The following is a 19,004-nucleotide window of genomic DNA, read 5'->3' as shown; positions in this document are numbered from 1 at the left end:
TCCTCAAACATGAAACACAAGTCAGCATGCAATTACAGCAATTAATTAGGACAAAAGGAAGGTTAGCCTCGATTGCAAAGGGGACGGAATATAAAAGAGGGGATGGAATATTAAAGAAGGGATGGCTTTCTACAAATCCAACATTGGTGAGACCAACATCTCGAGTACTGGCACACAGTTTGGGTTCTCCCTATGTAAGGAGAAATATATACTTGCACTGGGGTCAGTTGAGAGTTCTCTAGCTTCATTCCTGGAATGGAGGTGTTGTCTTATGAGAAAAGGTTAAGCAGGTTAGGTCTATGCTCTTTGAGGTTTAGAAGAATGAGAGGTGGTCTTATTGAAGACTTTGAGGGGGCTTTTCAGGGTAGATATTGAGAGGATGTTTCCTCTTTTAGGGAATCTAGAACTTTGGGGCATAGTTTCAGAACTCTCCTTGGAGAGTTAAATGGATGTGGAACAGTTGTGATCACCCATTTAAGATGAAGATGAGGAAGAATTTCTTCTCTATAAAGGTCATAAATCCTTTTAGATCTCTACCCCAGAGAGAGCTGTGGATAATGAGTGGTTGGACATAGTCAAAGCTGAGGTAAACAGATTTTTAAATTATGGGAAAGTCAAGGCATATGGCAAACAGCCAGAAAACTGGATTGAGGCTGAAGATCAGCCATGATAAGATTGAAAGGCATAGCGGGCTTGAAGAGCCATGTGGCCTACACATATATTTTTTTAATGATCTTATGTTTCTGTTCGACTCGTGCAGGACAGTATTGAACAATAACATTTGCATCAGCTCAACATCATTAGGGGCTAAACGGCTGGCTTTTAATGCAGAACAAGGCCAGCTGGCTTGTAATGCAGAACAAGGCCAGCAGCGTGGGTTCAATTCCCATACCAGCCTCCCCGAACAGGCGCCGGAATATGGCTACTAGGGGCGTTTCACAGTAACTTCATTGAAGCCTACTTGTGACAATAAGCGATTATTATCAGCGAAACTATGGTTTATCCAGAAGCTGCTCCAATCACTTTCCTAGTTTCTCTCTCGGATCAAACCAGCTGAGTTCCTAATTTACAGTTTTGTACATCAAGAAAACTGCCTGATTATCACCCTAGCTCTCTCCATAACATCTCTTACCTGAACCACTTCATCCCTTCACAAATCTGTTCAGCAAGGCCTTTGCCGTGCCAGGTTATCACATCTCAGCCTTGGTCTCTGGCTCCTGTCCCAGTGTAACAATTTCAAATCCCTAATTTTCAAATATTTTCACTGTATGATGACAATTTTTCAAAGCAACTTTCGCCCATTCATTAAAAATATATATAATCCAAACACACTCATCAATCTCCCACATAGCACCAACGAAGCATAATACAAACAGTTCCATCCCCACCCCCCCGACAAACAAATCCTCAAACATGGAGAGAAACAACTTCCACAGTACGACAAAAGCCTCCCCGACCCCCGGGGGGAAACTTAATCTTCTCCAGCTTGAAGTCATATAAGTCCCCTAACCACACCACGACCCCCGGTGACACAGCCGAATCTCCAATTTAAAGGAATCCATCGCCAGGCAGAGAGGTGAAGGCCACGACATCGGCCCCCTTCTCCTCCTGCACACCTGGTACCTCCGATACCCCAAAAATCACCACCACAGGGTCCCGCGCCATTTCAACCCCCTCAATCCCCAACAAACTTTCGAACACCACCTCCCAGAAGCTGCCCAATCTCTTACACCCCCAAAACATGTGGGCATGGTTTGCCAACCCCCTCCCACACCTCTCACTCACATGTGCTACTTCTGGGAAGAACCCACTCATCCGGGCCTTGAACTGTATTAGGCTCATCCTTGTGCAGGAGGAGGTTGAGTTGACCTGGCGCATTACTTCATTCCAAAGTCCCCAACTCATTCTCCCACTTCCACTTGATTCCTTTTACCAAGGATGCTCCCTTCTCTCCCAACCACCCATAGATATCCCCAATCCTTCCGTCCTCCCACACATCCTGGTGCAACAACAGCGCATACTCTGACACCTGGGGAAGTGAGGGTAGTACTTCCGTGCAAAATCCCAGACCAGCCAATACCTAAACTCACTCACCTTAGTAACTCAAACTTCTGCAGCTCCTCCAAACCGCGAACTCACCCTCCACAAACAGGTCCCTAACCCGTACTATCCCTTCCTCCTGCCATTTTCTGTACATCCCCTCCTCTCCCCCGGCACAAAGCTATGGGGCTGGATTCTCCACCAGTGGGATGCTCCGTTTTGCCGGCAGCCCGGGGGTTTCCCGGCTGCGTGGTGCTGCCCTACAATGGGAAACCCCATTTACCCACTGACGTAACGGAGTATCCCCCCGGTGGGGTGAACCTAAACTGTGGCGCGGCGGGGCGGAGAATTAGCCCCAGGTTCCCACAGAGCGGGACCAGCACTGATATGTGCCCTAATTTATACTTCCAAGGGGAGAGTGGCAACGAACCGTCACCAGGGCCCTCCATCTCATTCCCTTACATTCATTTTTACCACCTGCACCCTCCCTGCTGTACAGGAGGCTGCTAAATAAGATAAGAGCCCATGGTGTTAGGGACAAGATCCTGGCATGGTTAGAGGATTGGCTGACTGGCAGAAGGCCAGAGAGTGGGGATAAAGGGGTCTTTTTCAGGACTGCAGCCGGTGACTAGTGGTGTACTTCAGGGGTCTGTTCAGGGACCACAGCTGTTCACGATATACATTCATGATCTGGAAGAAGGAGCTGAAGGCAATGTTGCAAAATTTGCAGATGATACAAAGATATGTAGAGGGACAGGTAATGTTGAGGAAGCAGAGAGGCTGCAGAAGGGCTTGGACAGGCCAGGAGAGTGGGTAAGGAAGTGGCAGAAGGAAAAAAAAAGTTGGAAAGCGTGAGGTTATGCACTTTGGTAGGAAGAATAGAGGCACAGACTATTTTCTAAATGGGAAAAGGCTTAGGAAATCAGAAGCACAAAGGGACTTAGGAGTCCGAGTTCAGGATTCTCTTAAGGTTAACACGCAGGTTCAGTTGGCAGTTAGGAAGGCAAATGCAATGTTAGCATTCATGGTGAGAGGGCTAGAATACAAGAATGAAGGTCTTCTCATTTCAGGAGCGGTTGAGGACTCTGGGTTTGTACTCGTTGGAGTTTAGAAGGATGAGGGAGGTTCTCATTGAAACTTACAACGTGAAGAGGATGTTTCCACCACTAGGAGATACTAGAAACGAGGGCACAGCCTCAGACTGAAGGGGTAGTCCTTTAAAACAGAGATGGGGAGGAATTTCTTCAGCCAGAGGGTGGCGAATCTGTGGAAATCATTGCCGCAGAAGGCTGTGGAGGCCAAATCACGGAGTGTGTTTAAGACAGAGAAAGATAGGTTCTTGATTAATAAGGGGATCACTGGGGGAATGGAGGATTCTGGGATGGGAGCCGCGGCTGTTCGTCAGTCTCACACCCTCTCCCAATTCCTTACAGATATTGAACGGTATGGATGGTATTTTGGACCCCGCAGAACAGGCCCTAGTGGTGCTGCTGGTAGGCTGGGCAGCCAGACTCCGGAGACGGCGGCAGCAGCAGTGTCTGCAGAGGCTCGAGGTGGCGGCCCATGTGCTGGGACCTGCCCAAAACCCTGAGGGCACAGCCGCCCATCAGGCCAGGGTAAGACCCGGGGGGGAAGCCCACAACAGCCCAGGGTATGCAGGCGTTGCTGATCCTTTGAGCAAATGACAGACAGTGCGTGCCTCAGGAGGCTCCGCCTCAACAAGGAGATGGTATGGCACCTGTGCCATATCCTCGCGGACTTGGCATCACGTGGAGAAGGAGGACACCCGCTCTCTATGGCCTTCAAGGTCACCGCAGCCCTGAATTTCCATGCCTTTGGATCATTCCATGGCTCAAACGGGGACCAGTGTGGCATCTCACAGGTCACAGTCCACAGGTGCATCAGACAGGTCACAGATGCCGTTTGCCCGGACGGACAACTGTATGAATTTTGACATGGACCAAGCCCAACAGGATGCCCAGGCAGCAGGATTCTCTGTCATCACTGGAATGGTCACATCCAGGGCAGATAGACTGCATGCATGTTGCATAACGCTCGGGCCATGAAGGAGTGCCCTACGTTAACAGAAAGGAGTTCCACTCCCTGAACATACAGCTTGTGTGTGACCACAACATGAAGATCATGCACGGCAACTACAGCCTGGGGTAGTCAGATCCGACCTCTTCGAGCCCCACCCCAGGATGGTCGGTTGGCTCTTGGGGATAAGGGGTACCCGTTGAGGTCCTGGCTAATAACGCTAGTACGGAAGCCGGACACCGAAGTGGAGACCCGAAACAACGAGGCCCACGTGGTTACTCAGTCTGTGACTGACTGGTGCATCGGACTGCTTAGAAATGCGGTTCTGATGTCTTGACCACTCCGGTGGTGCCCTGCAGTACACCGCCCGGAGGGTTGCCCACTTTGTGTGGTCTGCTGCATCCTTCACAACCTGGTACAGCAGCGGGGCGACGTGCTGGAGGTTGGAGATGTGGAACATGTGCCCAATCCGAGGAGGACGAGGAGGGGGCACCTGATCAGCAGGGATGGAGGGCGATGCCGGGGATGAGCCAGAGGACGAGCTGGAGGCTGCAAGACAGGCAGCAGCGGCGAGTGTTCGGCCAGTCCGGAGGGCCAGTGAGGCCCTCGTATTCGCCCGCTTCACTTAGGGCGTGGCCTGGTCCGTCATTGCTACCTCCCCCCCACCATTTCCCACCCTCCCAGGGTTTGTGTCACATCACTCCAGGGTGCTGGGACTGACACCAGCTCCGACAGCGGGTCACAGTCGAGAGCAGGGGGTTGATGATAACCTGCAGAGAGCTGAGCATCGGTGCTCCTCAATCTATGTCATAGTCTGGTTCCTGCCTGTCTGCGGCATGTTCGCTTACACCATCACCCGCATGTGGTGTGCCGGGGTGGGGGTGTGGTGAATGCCTGGAGAGATGGACCAAGGGTTCGGAGGACGGTAACAGACACCATACTGGTTGTGTTGAAGGGTTTTCAATGTTTCACAGGAATCCAACAATGCCCCAGTCTCCCGAGGGTGCCGCTCCCCTCTCTCCACCATCCCCATAACGCCCATCTATCCCACCCCTGCCCTCTCCCCACGCCCCCAGTGCCCTCCGTGATCCTCGATGTACCTGGCTTTCCTTGCTCTACCGTTGCATTTAGGTGTGTCCCCAGGATGCACATCAGAGGTGGAGGCAGCCAGCTGCTTGCCTTGTCCTGTGACGTTCGATGCCCCTGGCAGGCGTCCTCTGGGGCCGGCGGCACATGCACAGGCCTCATCGGAGGGGTGGAACTTGGGGGAGCTGGTGGCCACCATCCCCACTCCATGGGACGGGTCCGGGTTGGCACCCAGCGCCCTCTCCTCCTGCTCACTGGGATTCGCCTCGGGACAGAGGGGCAGCCAGTTCAAGCCATGGCTGTCCCTGCGTCATCTGTCTCTGCCCGCCCTGGCAGCTCCCCAGTGTCTGCACCGTGGTGTCGACGCCCGCGGCGATGCTCCTCAGTGATTGGGCCATGCTCTGCAGTGACTCAGCAATGCCCACCTGCAACTGGGACAAGCTCCGCAGCACCTCGGCAATTCCCATCTGCGAGTGGGACATGTCCTGCAGAACCTCATCAAGGTCAGCGTGATACTGGCTCATGTTCCCCAGTGACTTGGACATACTGCTGAGGCCCTCAGACATGGTCGTCACTGACTGTGCAATGCCTGTTGTTCACCAGGCTCTCCACTGCGGTCGTCACTCTAGTAGTGTTGGCCTCGGTTACACGCATTGCTGGTACAATCTCCTGTTCCAGTAGCCTCTGGGACTCCTTCAATCAGCAAATGGACCTGCTGGAGTGTCGCTGACATCTCCCTCTGAATGTCCCGGCCACTGCCGAACATCTCCATCAGCTCCAGGATAGCATGTTCCTTAGGCTCAGCACCTGGCTGGGATCCAGCTGGGTCCTGGGATCCAGCAGGCCTCCGACTGCTGTCTCACCTCGAGGTTACTGCCTCCACCTGATGTACATCAACAACTGTGTGATGCTCACCAGATTGTGCCCCAGAGTCCCGAGCACTAACTTTGCCCACCCTCCACCAGCACGTGTATCTGCGCTGGTGGAGGGTCGGGATGACAGTTGTGACACATCGATCGTGGCTTCCTTGGAGCTCGCCACCAAGGTGGTCTCATGGAAGGCAGGGGAGGGAGCCGCCCTGAATGTCAGCGTCATCGCTGGATGATCTGCGGGAGAATGAACAGGTGGCCAGGGGGAAGGGTGAGTCAGTCTGTATGGCAATAACAGCTCGCATGTGACAGGTCCTCCGGGTGGGGCCGAGTGAATCCTCACCTCTGCAGCGTATGCCAACCTCCGCATTGGTGACCGCTCTGTCCTCGCCCATCCCGTCACCTCCAGGGCAATCAGGATTTTGATGTCCGGCACCCCTCAGCCAGTCTGGCCCTCTCTCAACTATTGTGGGAGAGCTTCTCCTGCAGAGACACAGAGAGGGCATCGTTAGCCACACGCGTGGTTCACAGTGGTGCGGTTGAAGGGGAGTGAAGGGAGGTTGGATTGGGGACCCCACGGATGCTTGGTTGGTGGGGGGGGGGGGGTGATAGTGTCAAATCACCCGTGCTGCCCGGTGTATGCCGTTGACATTGCGCCACTGGAGATCAGTCCTCCTGGTCACACTTCCCGAGCTGACAGCCACTGCCACTTCATCCCAGGCAGCACTGGCTGCTCTGAAGCTCTCCCTCCAGGACACTTCGGGGAACAGGACATCCCTCCTGGCCTTGGCCATATCTCGGGGCCTCCCCAGGTCCACATCACCAAACATTGGGACAGGTTTTATCAGCGCCATGACTATGAGTTGAGTGGGGTTGGTTGTGCAAGTGCTGTTAAAGTGCTGCTTAACCTTTGATTTGATTTGATTTATTGTCACATGTATTAGTATACAGTGAAAAGTATTGTTTCTTGCATGCTATACAGACAAGGCATACCGTACATAGGGAAGGAAGGAGAGACTACAGAATGTAATGTTACAGTTATAGCAAGGTGTAGAGAAAAGATCAACTTAATACGAGGTAGGTCCATTCAAAAGTCTGATGGCAGTAGGGAAGAAGCTGTTCTTGAGTCGTTGGTACGCGACCTCAAAGTTTGGTATCTTTTTCCTGATGGAAGAAGGTGGAAGAGAGTATGTCCGGGGTCATTAATTATGCTGGCTGCCTTTCTGAGGCAACGGGAATTATAGATCGAGTCAATGGATGGGAGGCTGGTTTGCGTGATGGATTGGACTACATTCACGACCTTTTGTAGTTTCCTGCGGTCTTGGGCAGAGCAGGCTCCATACCAAGCTATGATACAACCAGAAAGAATGCTTTCAATGGTGCATCTGCAGAAGTTGGTGAGGGTCGTAGCTGACATGCCAAATTTCCTTAATCTTCTGAGAAAGTGGAGTCGTTGGTGGGCTTTCTTAACTACTGTTGGTGATCTGTACACCTAAAAACTTGAAGTTCTCGACCCTTTCTACTTCGTTACCATTGATGTAGACAGGGGCATGTTCTCCACTACGCTTTCTGAAGTCGATGACAATCTCCTTCGTTTTGTTGACATTCAGGGAGAGATTGTTGTTGTCGCATCAGTTCACCAGATTCTCTGTCTCATTCCTGTACTCTGTCTCGTCATTGTTTGAAATCCGACCCACTACGGTGGTGGCATCAGCAAATTTGAAAATCGAGTTGGAGGGGAATTTGGCCACAGTCATAGGTGTATAAGGAGTATAGTAAGGGGCTGAGGACACCAGCCTTGTGGGGCACCAGTGTTGAGGATGATCGTGGAGGAGGTGTTGTTGCCTATCCTTACTGATTGTGGCCTGTGGGTTAGAAAGTTCAGGGTCCAGTCGCAGAGGGAGGAGCCGAGGCCAAGGCCATGGAGTTTGGAGATGAGTTTTGTAGGAATGATGGTGTTGAAGGCTGAGCTGTAGTCGATAAATAGGAGTCTGACATAGGTGTCTTTGTTATCTTGGTGTTCCAGGGTAGAGTGTAGGGCCATGGAGATGGCGTCTGCTGTGGACCTGTTGCAGCGGTAGGCGAACTGTAGTGGATCAAGGCAATCCGGGAGGCTGGAGTTGATTCGTGCCATGACGAACCTTTCGAAGCACTTCATGATGATGGATGTCAGAGCCACTGGACGATAGTCATTAAGGCACGCTGCTTGACTTTTTTTTGGTACAGGGATGATGGTTGTCTTCTTGAAGCAGATAGGGACCTCAGATTGTTGTAAAGAGAGGTTGACGATGTCTGCGAATACCCCCGCCAGCTGATCCGCGCAAGACCTGAGTGCCCATCCGGATACCCCATCCGGGCCAGTGGCTTTTCATGGGTTGACCTTCGAGAAGGCTGCTCCGACATCTGCAGTGTTGATCTCAGATACAAGTTCATCCGCAGCTTCTGGGGTGGAGGGCTCGCTCTCACTGACCTCTTGCTCAAAGCGGGCATAGAATGCGTTGAGCTCATCAGGGAGGGGTGCGTTGGAGCCGACGATTTTACATGCCTTCATCTTATAGCCCGTTATGTCTTGCAGACCTTGCCATAGATGGTGGCTAGCCTGGGACTCGAGCTTGGTCCGGTACTGTCTTTTGGCATCTTTGATGGATTTCTTTAGATCATATCTGGCTGTCTTGTAGAAGTCAGGGTCGCCTGACTTGAACGCCTCAGACCTAGACTTCAGCAAGCAGTGGATATCCCTGTTCATCCAAGGTTTCCGGTTGGGAAACACGCGGATTTGCTTCTTTGGCACACAGTCTTCTACACACTGACTAATGAAGTCAGTTACTGTAGTGGCGTCCTCGTTCAGGCTGGTCGCAGAGTTTTTAAATACTGACCAGTCCACTGACTCTAAGCAGTCCCTTAGGAGATCATCCGATTCCTCAGACCAACAATGCACAACTTTCTTCGACGGATTCTCCCGCTTCAGTCCCGCTTCAAGTGACCTTGTTAGTGGAGGGGGAGCCTGGCGAGTGCGGTCCCGGCGAATCGGCTGGAAAGTCTTCATTTGCAGCGTGAAGATGTTTCTGGAGAATCGCGGCCCAAGTGTCATTAGATAGCGGTGGGGAACTCGCCGGCAGAGCCTGCGGGAAACTCCCTGAAAAACCTGCCACAAATGACTTAGAAACGTTTCTGTTAGATTGCACCCATGTTAAGTTAAACCACATTGTGAACACAGACTCCCTCATACCCAGTCTCTCTTCAACCAATGTTAAGGGTTTGTGACTATTGTGAATATTCCATTATGTTTTATGATAGTGATAAAAGAGACGATTAAATCTAGTCGATTAAATCTTAAGGCCAGATGAGAACCGTCATCTGTCTGATGTCTCTTATTTCAGGAGATAAGGATATACCGACAACTCCTATAATGTAACAGTTGAATTATATAGTTGAATGATACCCACTGACTCAATAGGGTAATAATTTGCTGTAATTAAGTTTAATGAGGCACTTTGCAATACCTTTCCACAGTAGAATACAATTATCTTTCAATGCAGCTGAAATGTAGTGAAACGGGGGCTGACATAGTTAACCAGGTGTTAATTCAATACCTTTCACTCCAAGTCTTTGCTAATCTATAGCCCCTCCTTTCCATTACTCTCCTCTTGAGTGCAGAGAATGCTCATTTGGACTGATTAAATTGGTAGAGGAGCTGCTGCTTAAAGTATAAAGATGCACGGTACGCTATTTCCCTGATGATCCAATTAAATAAATCCCAATATAATTTCAGTTTGAATCGGTTGAATTGACATGCGGGTATGGGTACCTGCTATCACACCATTAAGAAGTATACTGAACACCATGGGAAATTAAGATTAAAAATTAAAACGGAAGACTGATTAAACAATAGCATGGGTCAAAAAACATTTCAAGATAATAACAGGTGTCGGGGTGAGTGAACACTGATAAATTCAGCTTATGATATCTCTGAAGTTAGACTATGCTGCTCCTTGTAACATATTAAGCCATGCATCTTTCTATGTACATGGTGGTTAGTGTAAATTACAAAGTATTTACCATATGGAAATAGATCCATACTGATGTTTGGGCTTCACATGAGCTTCACCCACCCTTTACCTAAATCCATTGACATATCCTTCTATTCCTTTCTCTCATGTGCTTATCTAGCCTTCCTTAAATACATCCATCCTATTTATCTCCACTGCTCTTCTTGCTAGCGCGTTCCACATTCTAATCATTCTGTTGGTAAAGAAGTTTCTCCTGAATTTCTTATTCACTGAGTTCTGGTCCCGTCAGTAAAGAGGAACATCTTCACTCTGGCTATGCTATCAAATTCTTTCGTAATTTTAAAGGCCTCGATCAGGTCAGCCTCCGTTTTCTATTTTCTAGAGAAAATAGCCCCAGCAAATTCAGTCTTGCCTGACAAGTATAACCTCTCAGTTTTGGTATCAGTCTAGTAAATCTATTTTGCACCTGCATCAACATCCTTTTTGTAATATGGAGACAAAAACTGTTCACAGTACCCCACGTGTAATCAATTTTTAGAAGTTAAATGCAACTTGTTTTTCAACCTATCCCTCTAGAAATGAATCGCAATGCTTTGTTTGCTTTTCCACTGCATTGTTTAGCGATTGGTGTATCTGTATCCCAGATCCCTTTGTTCCTCTATCTAATTTAGGCATTTAAGTTAGGTATATATACTTTTTCAGTCTTCCTACCAAAAATGCACTCTGTCTCACATATCTACATTGGAGTTAATTTGCTAATTAAATAACCATTCTGCAACTGTATTCACATCTTCCTGTATTTCGTCACAGTCCTCCTTTATATCAAATACACCGCACAATTTTACACACACATTCATTTTTTAAATTCCATCATCACTAACTGATAATTGTACGGTTTTGTTCGTACATTGTCGAGAAACAGTCTCTCCAACACTGGCATTGTCTTCTGAAATATTGTCACTGACATCACTAACATATGATTCATCATCTGATCCCTAAGGATTAAAAAGAGAAGCATTAGATTTGTTGTGAAAGAAAATAAAATGGTTAGACCTTGACTCCAGAATCTTTAAAGCAAGTGGACTGTACATAGGCAAACTGTAACTCCATTTTTCACACTAGCTTACTAACACACTGGAGGAAGTAACAGAGGCCGATATTTCTGACCTTGGGCAATGCATTTCAGTTTTGCACTGCCTGTAGGCATTACACACTTGAAGTGCACAGCCCTATCCAAACCTAGGGGAGCCTCCAATAACATATTTAAAAATAATAAGTAGGTTGCAAGTTTTCTGTGTTTTAGAAAAGAAAATCATACAAGGCTGAGTTCTTTTGAGTTTGAACCTGAAATTGACCACCACGTGCACACCGGATTTTCAAATCGGAATCATGAACATGGTGCCTGGACAATTTTCAGGTCCTGACGGCATGCCTGAACTGAAACGCGCATGCAACGCTGTAATTGGGCAGGAGGCGAGCTCAGTGTCCATGGAGACCGATAGCTACCATGATGGGGCCGGCCGCTGCCTTGTTGTAGAGAACAGGAAGAACCTGGAGGGCAGCAGCATAAATACTTTAAAATGTGCCGATAAGTCAAATGAGAGTTATTGCGCACAGCACACAATCTGCAATAAGATATCGCAGGTTGCATTATTTCTCAATGCATCAAATGGAACTTAATTCCTCCAGACTTTCAATAGCTGTGCAGTAACAGGCACCTGACTGTTTGGGTTTGCCGAAAATCACATTTAAAAATTGCATCGCGCTCTTCCTGGCCCATAATCAAGCTCCTCCAGGAGCTTCATGGGTCCTTAATTGAAAACTAGTGGGTTCCCCATTCCCCTACTCCTGCCCTCCCTTTGAAAATCAGAGCACATCCTGGAGACCCGGAGACACCCTCTGGGAACTCTACTTTTAAAATCAAACCTGCACCCAATCCCCACCCCACTAGCACCTGAAAATCAAACCCTTAATTTCCAACTCACTTGGGACCCTCTTTGTTTACAACAGTTAGAGTTTCTGCCTTATAGGAGTAGGGAAACTTAAAAAACATTTCTCCAACTAAACAGAAAACGAGTACATTGTGAATGAAAGTATTTTAGCCCGTTTATTCTGAACACTTGTTTCAAGTGCAGTAAACAGCTGGAATTCTTGATAAATCTAATAATAATGACCGTCCATTAAACTTTCACTTTTCCTCCTCCAAAAAAGATTTTACACATAAAAGGGTGACATTATTTTCTCTCTTACCTCATTCTCGGAAGAACTTGCTGATAGAAGCACTTCTTGAGCATCAAAAAATTCTGACACTGATTCAGACATGGAGAGCCTGCTCTCATTACAGACCTGCTGTGACAGTGGGATAGTGGCATGAATCTTGACGCCTGGCTGAAAGTTTAAAAATTAGTTTAAAATTTTTTAAATGCTGAAAATTATTAGCTTTAGGTATACTATGCTTGGAAAGCAGTTTAGCTTTTGCATCTAATTTTGAATGCAAATTTGCATCAGCAAAAAGATGATTAAATGCACACATTTTTGATATTCCATCTACTTTGTATCAAAGCATTACATTTACATAACCTGTGTCTGACGAAATTATGCTGAAAATTATTTGACAATGCATTCAAATTAATCATGCAACAATAATGAGGCTGCGTTGAGAACAGGGCCTGCAAAGGAACGTAGCAAATCCAAAGTAACCTGAGAATAATATAAGTTGCAGTAACAAGGATTTGATTGGGAAAGGAACATTTTTAGGATGCTTTTCGAGACTGTGAAACATTTTTCAATTATCATAGAATCACTACAGTGCAGGAGGCCACTCGACCCATCAAGTCTGCACCGACCCTTCGAAAGAGCACTCTACCCATGTCCACTCCCTTATCCACCCCACCCTATCCCCATAACCTGGACACTACGAGGGAATGTTATCATGGCCAATCCACCTAACCTGCATATCTTTGGACTGTGGAAGGAAACCGGAGCACCCGGAGGAAATCCATGCAGACATGGGGAGAAAGTGCAAAATCCACACAGACAGTGACCCAAGACCGGAACTGAACGCTGGTCCCTGGCGCTGTGAGGAAGCAGTGCTAACCACTGTGCCACCATGCAATTAGTGTGGATATCTTTAACAATATGAACATGGTGTCATATGTTCACATGCTGTGCATATGGAACATGAAAGCAAAGTATTTGTGAGTTCACTGTTATTATAGCAGGCAGATGGCAAAGAGAAAGCTTGATCTTTCAGGAAGTAAAAGGATATTGGCACAAATTAGGGTGTAGTCAAAATCTCCCCGTTTGACTAACCTCTGATGGGGAGAAACAGGCCAGCTTCCAGCTGGTGTTGGACTAGAAGTATCAATAATACTAAGTCAGCCATTCACTTCAGGGCACAGTGAAGGAGAACTAGTAATGCCAGGAGGGAAATCCACAGCAGTCACCTCCATAAAGCTGATGAGATGAGGACACAGATTGACACATGGCAACATGATATCATTGCTACAATGGAAACCTGGCTAAAACAGGGGCAAAATTGGCAGCTCAACGTCCCTGGATATAGAGTTTTCAGGCGGGATAGAGAAGGGGATAAAAAAGATGGGGGTTGTTGGTTAAAGAATCAGTTACAGGTTGACGAGGGAAGATAGACTAAGAAGCATCAAATGGGTTGAGCTCAGAAATTGAAAAAAAGGGACATCCACACTGCTAGGTGTGCAGTATGGACCCCTAAATAGTGGAAGGGAGTTAGAAGAGTAAATATGTCGCCAAATTTCTGAGTGCAAAACAATAGGGCTGCAATAGTTTGAAACTTCAACCATCCTAATGTCAATGGGGATACGAACAGTGTGAAGGCACAGAGAACACAAAATTCATGAACTGCATTCAGGAGAACCTTTTTAGCCAGCACGGAACAAGCCCAAAGAGAGGGAGTGCAATTCTAGATTTAGTAATAGGAAATGAAACTGGGCAAGTGGATAAAGTAGCAGTGGGGGACCATTTTGGAGAGAGTGACCACGGGTGGAATTTTCCCAAAAAATGACCAAGTGTCATTTCAGGCCCAAAAACAGATGCAAATCATGTCAGCTGTTCCAGCACGATTCCGGATCACAATCTTCCTGCACTTAGTCATTTTTTTGGAGGAGGGTATGTTTTGCAACAGCATTGAGGGGGCGGGGCCTAAACACGGCAGCAGGTTCGGCTCCTCAGAAATGGATTGGATTGGATTTGTTTATTGTCACGTGTACCGAGGTACAGTGAAAAGTATTTTTCCGCGAGCAGCTCAACAGATCATTAAGTACATGAGAAGAAAAGGGAATAAAATAAAATACATAATAGGGCAACACAACATATACAATGTAACTACATAAGCACTGGCATCGGATGAAGCATACAGGGTGTAGTGTTAATGAAGTCAGTCCATAAGAGGGTCATTTCGGAGTCTGGTGACAGTGGGGAAGAAGCTGTTTTTGAATCTGTTCATGCGTGTTCTCAGACTTCTGTATCTCCTGCCCGATGGAAGAAGTTGGAAGAGTGAGTAAGCCGGGTGGGAGGGATCTTTGATTATACTGCCCGCTTTCCCCAGGCAGCGGGAGGTGTAGATGGAGTCAATGGATGGGAGGCAGGTTCGTGTGATGGGCTGGTCGGTGTTCACGACTCTCTGAAGTTTCTTGCGGTCCTGGGCCGAGCAGTTGCCATACCAGGCTGTGATACAGCCCGATAGGATGCTTTCTATGGTGCATCTGTAAAAGCTGGTAAGAGTCAATGTGGACATGCCGAATTTCCTTAGTTTCCTGAGGAAGTATAGGTGCTATTGTGCTTTCTTGGTAGTAGCGTCGGCGTGGGTGGACCCGGACAGATTTTTGGAGATGTGCACCCCTAGGAATTTGAAACTGCTAACCATCTCCACCTCGGCCCCGTTGATGCTGACAGGGGTGTGTACAGTACTTTGCTTCCTGAAGTCAATTACCAGCTCTTTAGTTTTGCTGGCATTGAGGGAGAGATTGTTGTCGCTACACCACTCCACTAGGTTCTCTATCTCCCTCCTGTATTCGGACTCATCGTTATTCGAGATCCGGCCCACTATGGTCGTATCGTCAGCAAACTTGTAGATGGAGTTTGAACCAAGTTTTGCCACGCAGTCGTGTGTGTACAGGGAGTAGAGTAGGGGGCTAAGTACGCAGCCTTGCGGGGCTCCGGTGTTGAGGACTATTGTGGAGGAGGTGTTGTTGTTCATTCTTACTGATTGTGGTCTGTTGGTCAGAAAATCGAGGATCCAGTTGCAGAGTGAGGAGCCAAGTCCTAGGTTCCTTTATCGGAACCCCTCCCCATTTCATGCCGGCAAGGACCTTCACCTCTTCTCACCAGCAAACATTCCCACCTCTTCTCGCTGGCAAAGATCACCCCACTTTCATGATGTCAGTCCTCTTCCCCCCCCCCCCCCCCCCACCAATCGTTAGTACCAGTGGTACCGCCCAGGTGAATGACACCCTGCTATGGGTTTGCAAAAAGCCGTGCCCCTTCTGGTACTGCGCCCTGGCAGTGCCAACCTGACACTACCAGGTTGGCACTGCCAGGATACTGGGGCAGTGTCAGGGCACTGTTCCACTGTTCCTGACCACCTGGGGTCTCCAATGGCCTCCGGGCACCCCCCGCTTCCCCCCGGGCCCCCGGTGTGGCCATCACCTCTGGTCTTCGTTTCTGGAGACCAGTAGTGATTCCAGCCGGCCTCACGTTGCATCGGTGGGTGGGAGAATCACAGGAGCCATGAGAATACAGCTTAAAACCAATTCTGTATATTTAAATTATAATGTTAATATGCTAATTTGATTCACACCCAACGAGGGTGTGAACCGGATTCTGTCAGCTGTGAGGGCCTGGGAACATCGCAAACTGTTTGCCGTCCGGCGCAAATCCCGTCTCAGGGCTCTCCCGGTATTTTCCTGACATAGCGGGATTTGCGTGAGGTGCAACACATCTGGAAAGTTGCCCCCTTAATGCAGGTAGTCTTAGCATCGTTATTAAAAAGGGCATTAGATCAGGAGTAAAATTTCCAAATTGGGGGAAGACACATTTTTCAAGGCTGAGAGATGAACTTGTTAAAGCGGACTGGATATAGCTACCAGAAGGGAAAACAATATCACAATGGTGGGAAGCATTCAAAAGTGAGATCCTATGGACACAAAGTAGACATGTCCCTACAAAGGGAAAGGGTGACACTGCCAAATCTAGAGCCCTCTGGTTATACTACAGAATAAGATAAATTAGGGAAAAGTAAAGCTTATGGAGTCACAAAAGGCTCAATACTGTAGAAAGCCCAGAAGAGTATAGAAAATACAGGGGTGAAGTCGAAATGGAATTTAGGAAATTTAGGCAAAGAGGATATGAAAAATGTTGTCAGGTAAAATCAAAGAAAACCCCAAAAATGTTTACTAGTACATTAAGAACAAGAGAATAAGAGGAACAAATAGGACCTATCAGAGATGTCCAAGGTAACTTGTGTTGATGCGGGGCGATGCAGATATTCGGGTTAAAAAAAGGAGTGTGAAATATTAGATACAATATGCATAATAGAAGAAGTAGTGCTGGAGGGTCTGACATCCTTGAAGGTGGATAAATCACCAGGTCCAGATGGATTATATAGCAGGCTGTTTAAGGAAGCCACAAAGGAAATAACAGATGCTGTGAGGATCATTTTCCAATTCCAACTAGATACAGATGAGGTACCAGAGGACTGGAGGTCTGCCAATGTTGCATCAGTATTTAAAAAGGATGTGAGAGATAGGCCAACAAATTATAGGCCGGTCAGTCTGACTTCAGTGGTGGACAAATTATTGGAATCAATTCTGAGAGACAGAATAAACTGTCACTTTGAAAGGCACAGATTAATCAGGGATAGTCAGAATGGTTTTGTTGGGGCAAGATCATATCCTACTAACCTAATCAAATCTTTTGAGGAAGTAACAAGGAGGACTGACGAGGGTAGCGTAGTAGATGTTGTCTGCATGGATGATTTTAGTAAGGCATTTGACAAGGTACCACATGGCAGACTGGTCAGAAACGTGAGATCCCATGCAATACAGGGGAAAGTGATGAGTTAAATCCAAAGTTGCTTCAGCAACAGGAAACAAAAGGTAATGGTTGATGGATGTTTTTGCAAATGGAAAGCAATTTCTAGTGGTGTTCCATAGGGCTCAGTGTTGGGGCTCTTGCTGTTTGTTGTATATATTAATGATTTGAACTTAAATGTGGGCGGCATGATCGGGAAATTTGCAGATGACACAATAATTGGCCGCGTAGTTAATAGTGACGGGAATAGCTGTTATCTCCAGAATATTATTAATGGTTTGGTTAAGTGGGTGGAAAAGTGGCAAGTGGAACTCAATCCAGAAAAGTGTGAGGTAATGCATTTAGGGAGGACAAACAAAGAAAGAGAACAATCAATAAGCGGGAGGATATTGAGAGTGATCGAGGAAGTGAGAGACCATGGCATGCATGTCCATGGGTCATTGAAGGTGGCAGAACAGGTAGATAAGGTGGTAAAGAAAGCATATAGAATGCATTACTTTATTGGTCGAGGTACAGAATTAATGCTGGAACTGTATAAAATGCTGGTTAGGCCACAGCTGGAATTTTGAGTACAGTTCTGGACATCACATTACACGAAAGATGTGATTGCCCTGGAGGGAGTACAGAGGAGATTTATAAGACCTTGTCAGGGTTTTAAAATTGCAACTATGAGGAGAGATTGATAGGATGGGGTTGTTTTTCTTAGAACAGAGGAAGCTGAGAGGTAACTTAGTTGAGGTGTATAAAGGTATGAGGGGCCTAGGGAGGGGAGATAGAAAAGACCTGTTTTCCTTAGCTGAGCGGTCAATACCAAGGGCACAGTTGTAAAGTAATTGGCAGAAGGATTAGAGGGGACATGAAGAAAACCTTCTCATCCAGAGATGGTGAGTGTCTGGAATTCATTGCCCAAATTGGTGGTCAAAGCTCAAGTGCTCAGCTCATTTATAAGATACCTGGATCTGTACCTGAAGTGCTGCAACCTGCAAGGCTACAGACCAGAGGCTGGAAAGGGAGATAAAAATGAGCAGCTGGTTTATTTTTTTCTCTTTTTTGTCCAGCGCAGACTTGATGGGCTAAATGGCTTCTTTCTGCACCGTAACCTTTCTATGGCTCTATCTCTACTATGACCAAATCAAGAACACCAGCATTAAGCACCACTACCAGCATCATCAGCAACTTCAACAAATGACAGCATTCACATCCGTTACACAAGTAAATGATTATCATATTACAGTTTTAATAAAATCAATAGTTGCAAGAAAGCCATAAACTTCCATAAAGGTGAAAATATCTCTTTGTGTCTAAATTCCAAAGCACACAGCAGCAGCTTCAGACGATCATTACATTGAAATCATAGGGATGCCACATCATTCCTTGGCATCTATCTGAGATCGACTCATTAGATGTGAAATTTGCCTCACCAACACCAAAGCCAAAGCCCACCAGAGAGGATGGGGGGAGTATCTAGAACTCTGAAAGAAATGGGTTAAGTAACATTCTGCTTGTTGCACTTAAGTATTACAGGGATATTCATTTATTAAGGGAGAAAACTGCACCATAGAGGAAAACTGTAAAGAAGATGGCTAGTCAGGAGGCAATGGGACATTTAGATATTAGATAAAGATGCTAACATATGCAGCTTGGCAACAAATGACAATATTCACGTATTATTATAGCTGAACGTATAACTAAATACTTTCAAAAAGGAGTCATATCTAAGGGAGAAATGGCCATTCAATAAATCTACTTAGGTTTTGCAGTCTCTCAGTCAGTAAGAAAAAAAACATGTATAATTAATATATTTAATGAATTAACACGGGGTGCTGCTATAATTCACAACAAAATGTAAGCATAAAATTTATGACAAAGAATTTTATATTCGAATATAAGTAAT

General features: G+C 46.9%; 1 protein-coding gene across 4 annotated transcripts in view; it reads right to left on the bottom strand.

The window, feature by feature from the left end:
• Nucleotides 1–19,004, bottom strand: part of osbpl6 (oxysterol binding protein-like 6) — a 334,262-nt gene that overhangs the window by 77,054 nt on the left and 238,204 nt on the right. For all 4 annotated transcript variants that reach the window (XM_072477126.1, XM_072477154.1, XM_072477136.1 and 1 more), the window contains 2 exons: nt 12,293–12,430; nt 10,950–11,037 (listed from right to left, as the gene is read on the bottom strand). In XM_072477126.1, the coding sequence (XP_072333227.1) occupies nt 10,950–11,037; nt 12,293–12,430 (226 nt within the window). The remainder of the gene's footprint in view (nt 1–10,949; nt 11,038–12,292; nt 12,431–19,004) is intronic.

The sequence above is a fragment of the Scyliorhinus torazame genome, chromosome 2, assembly GCF_047496885.1.
Source record: "Scyliorhinus torazame isolate Kashiwa2021f chromosome 2, sScyTor2.1, whole genome shotgun sequence".
Classification (NCBI taxonomy): Eukaryota; Metazoa; Chordata; class Chondrichthyes; order Carcharhiniformes; family Scyliorhinidae; genus Scyliorhinus; species Scyliorhinus torazame.
The sequence above is the reverse complement of the archived record's forward strand: the minus strand, read 5'-3'. Positions and strand labels throughout refer to the sequence as shown.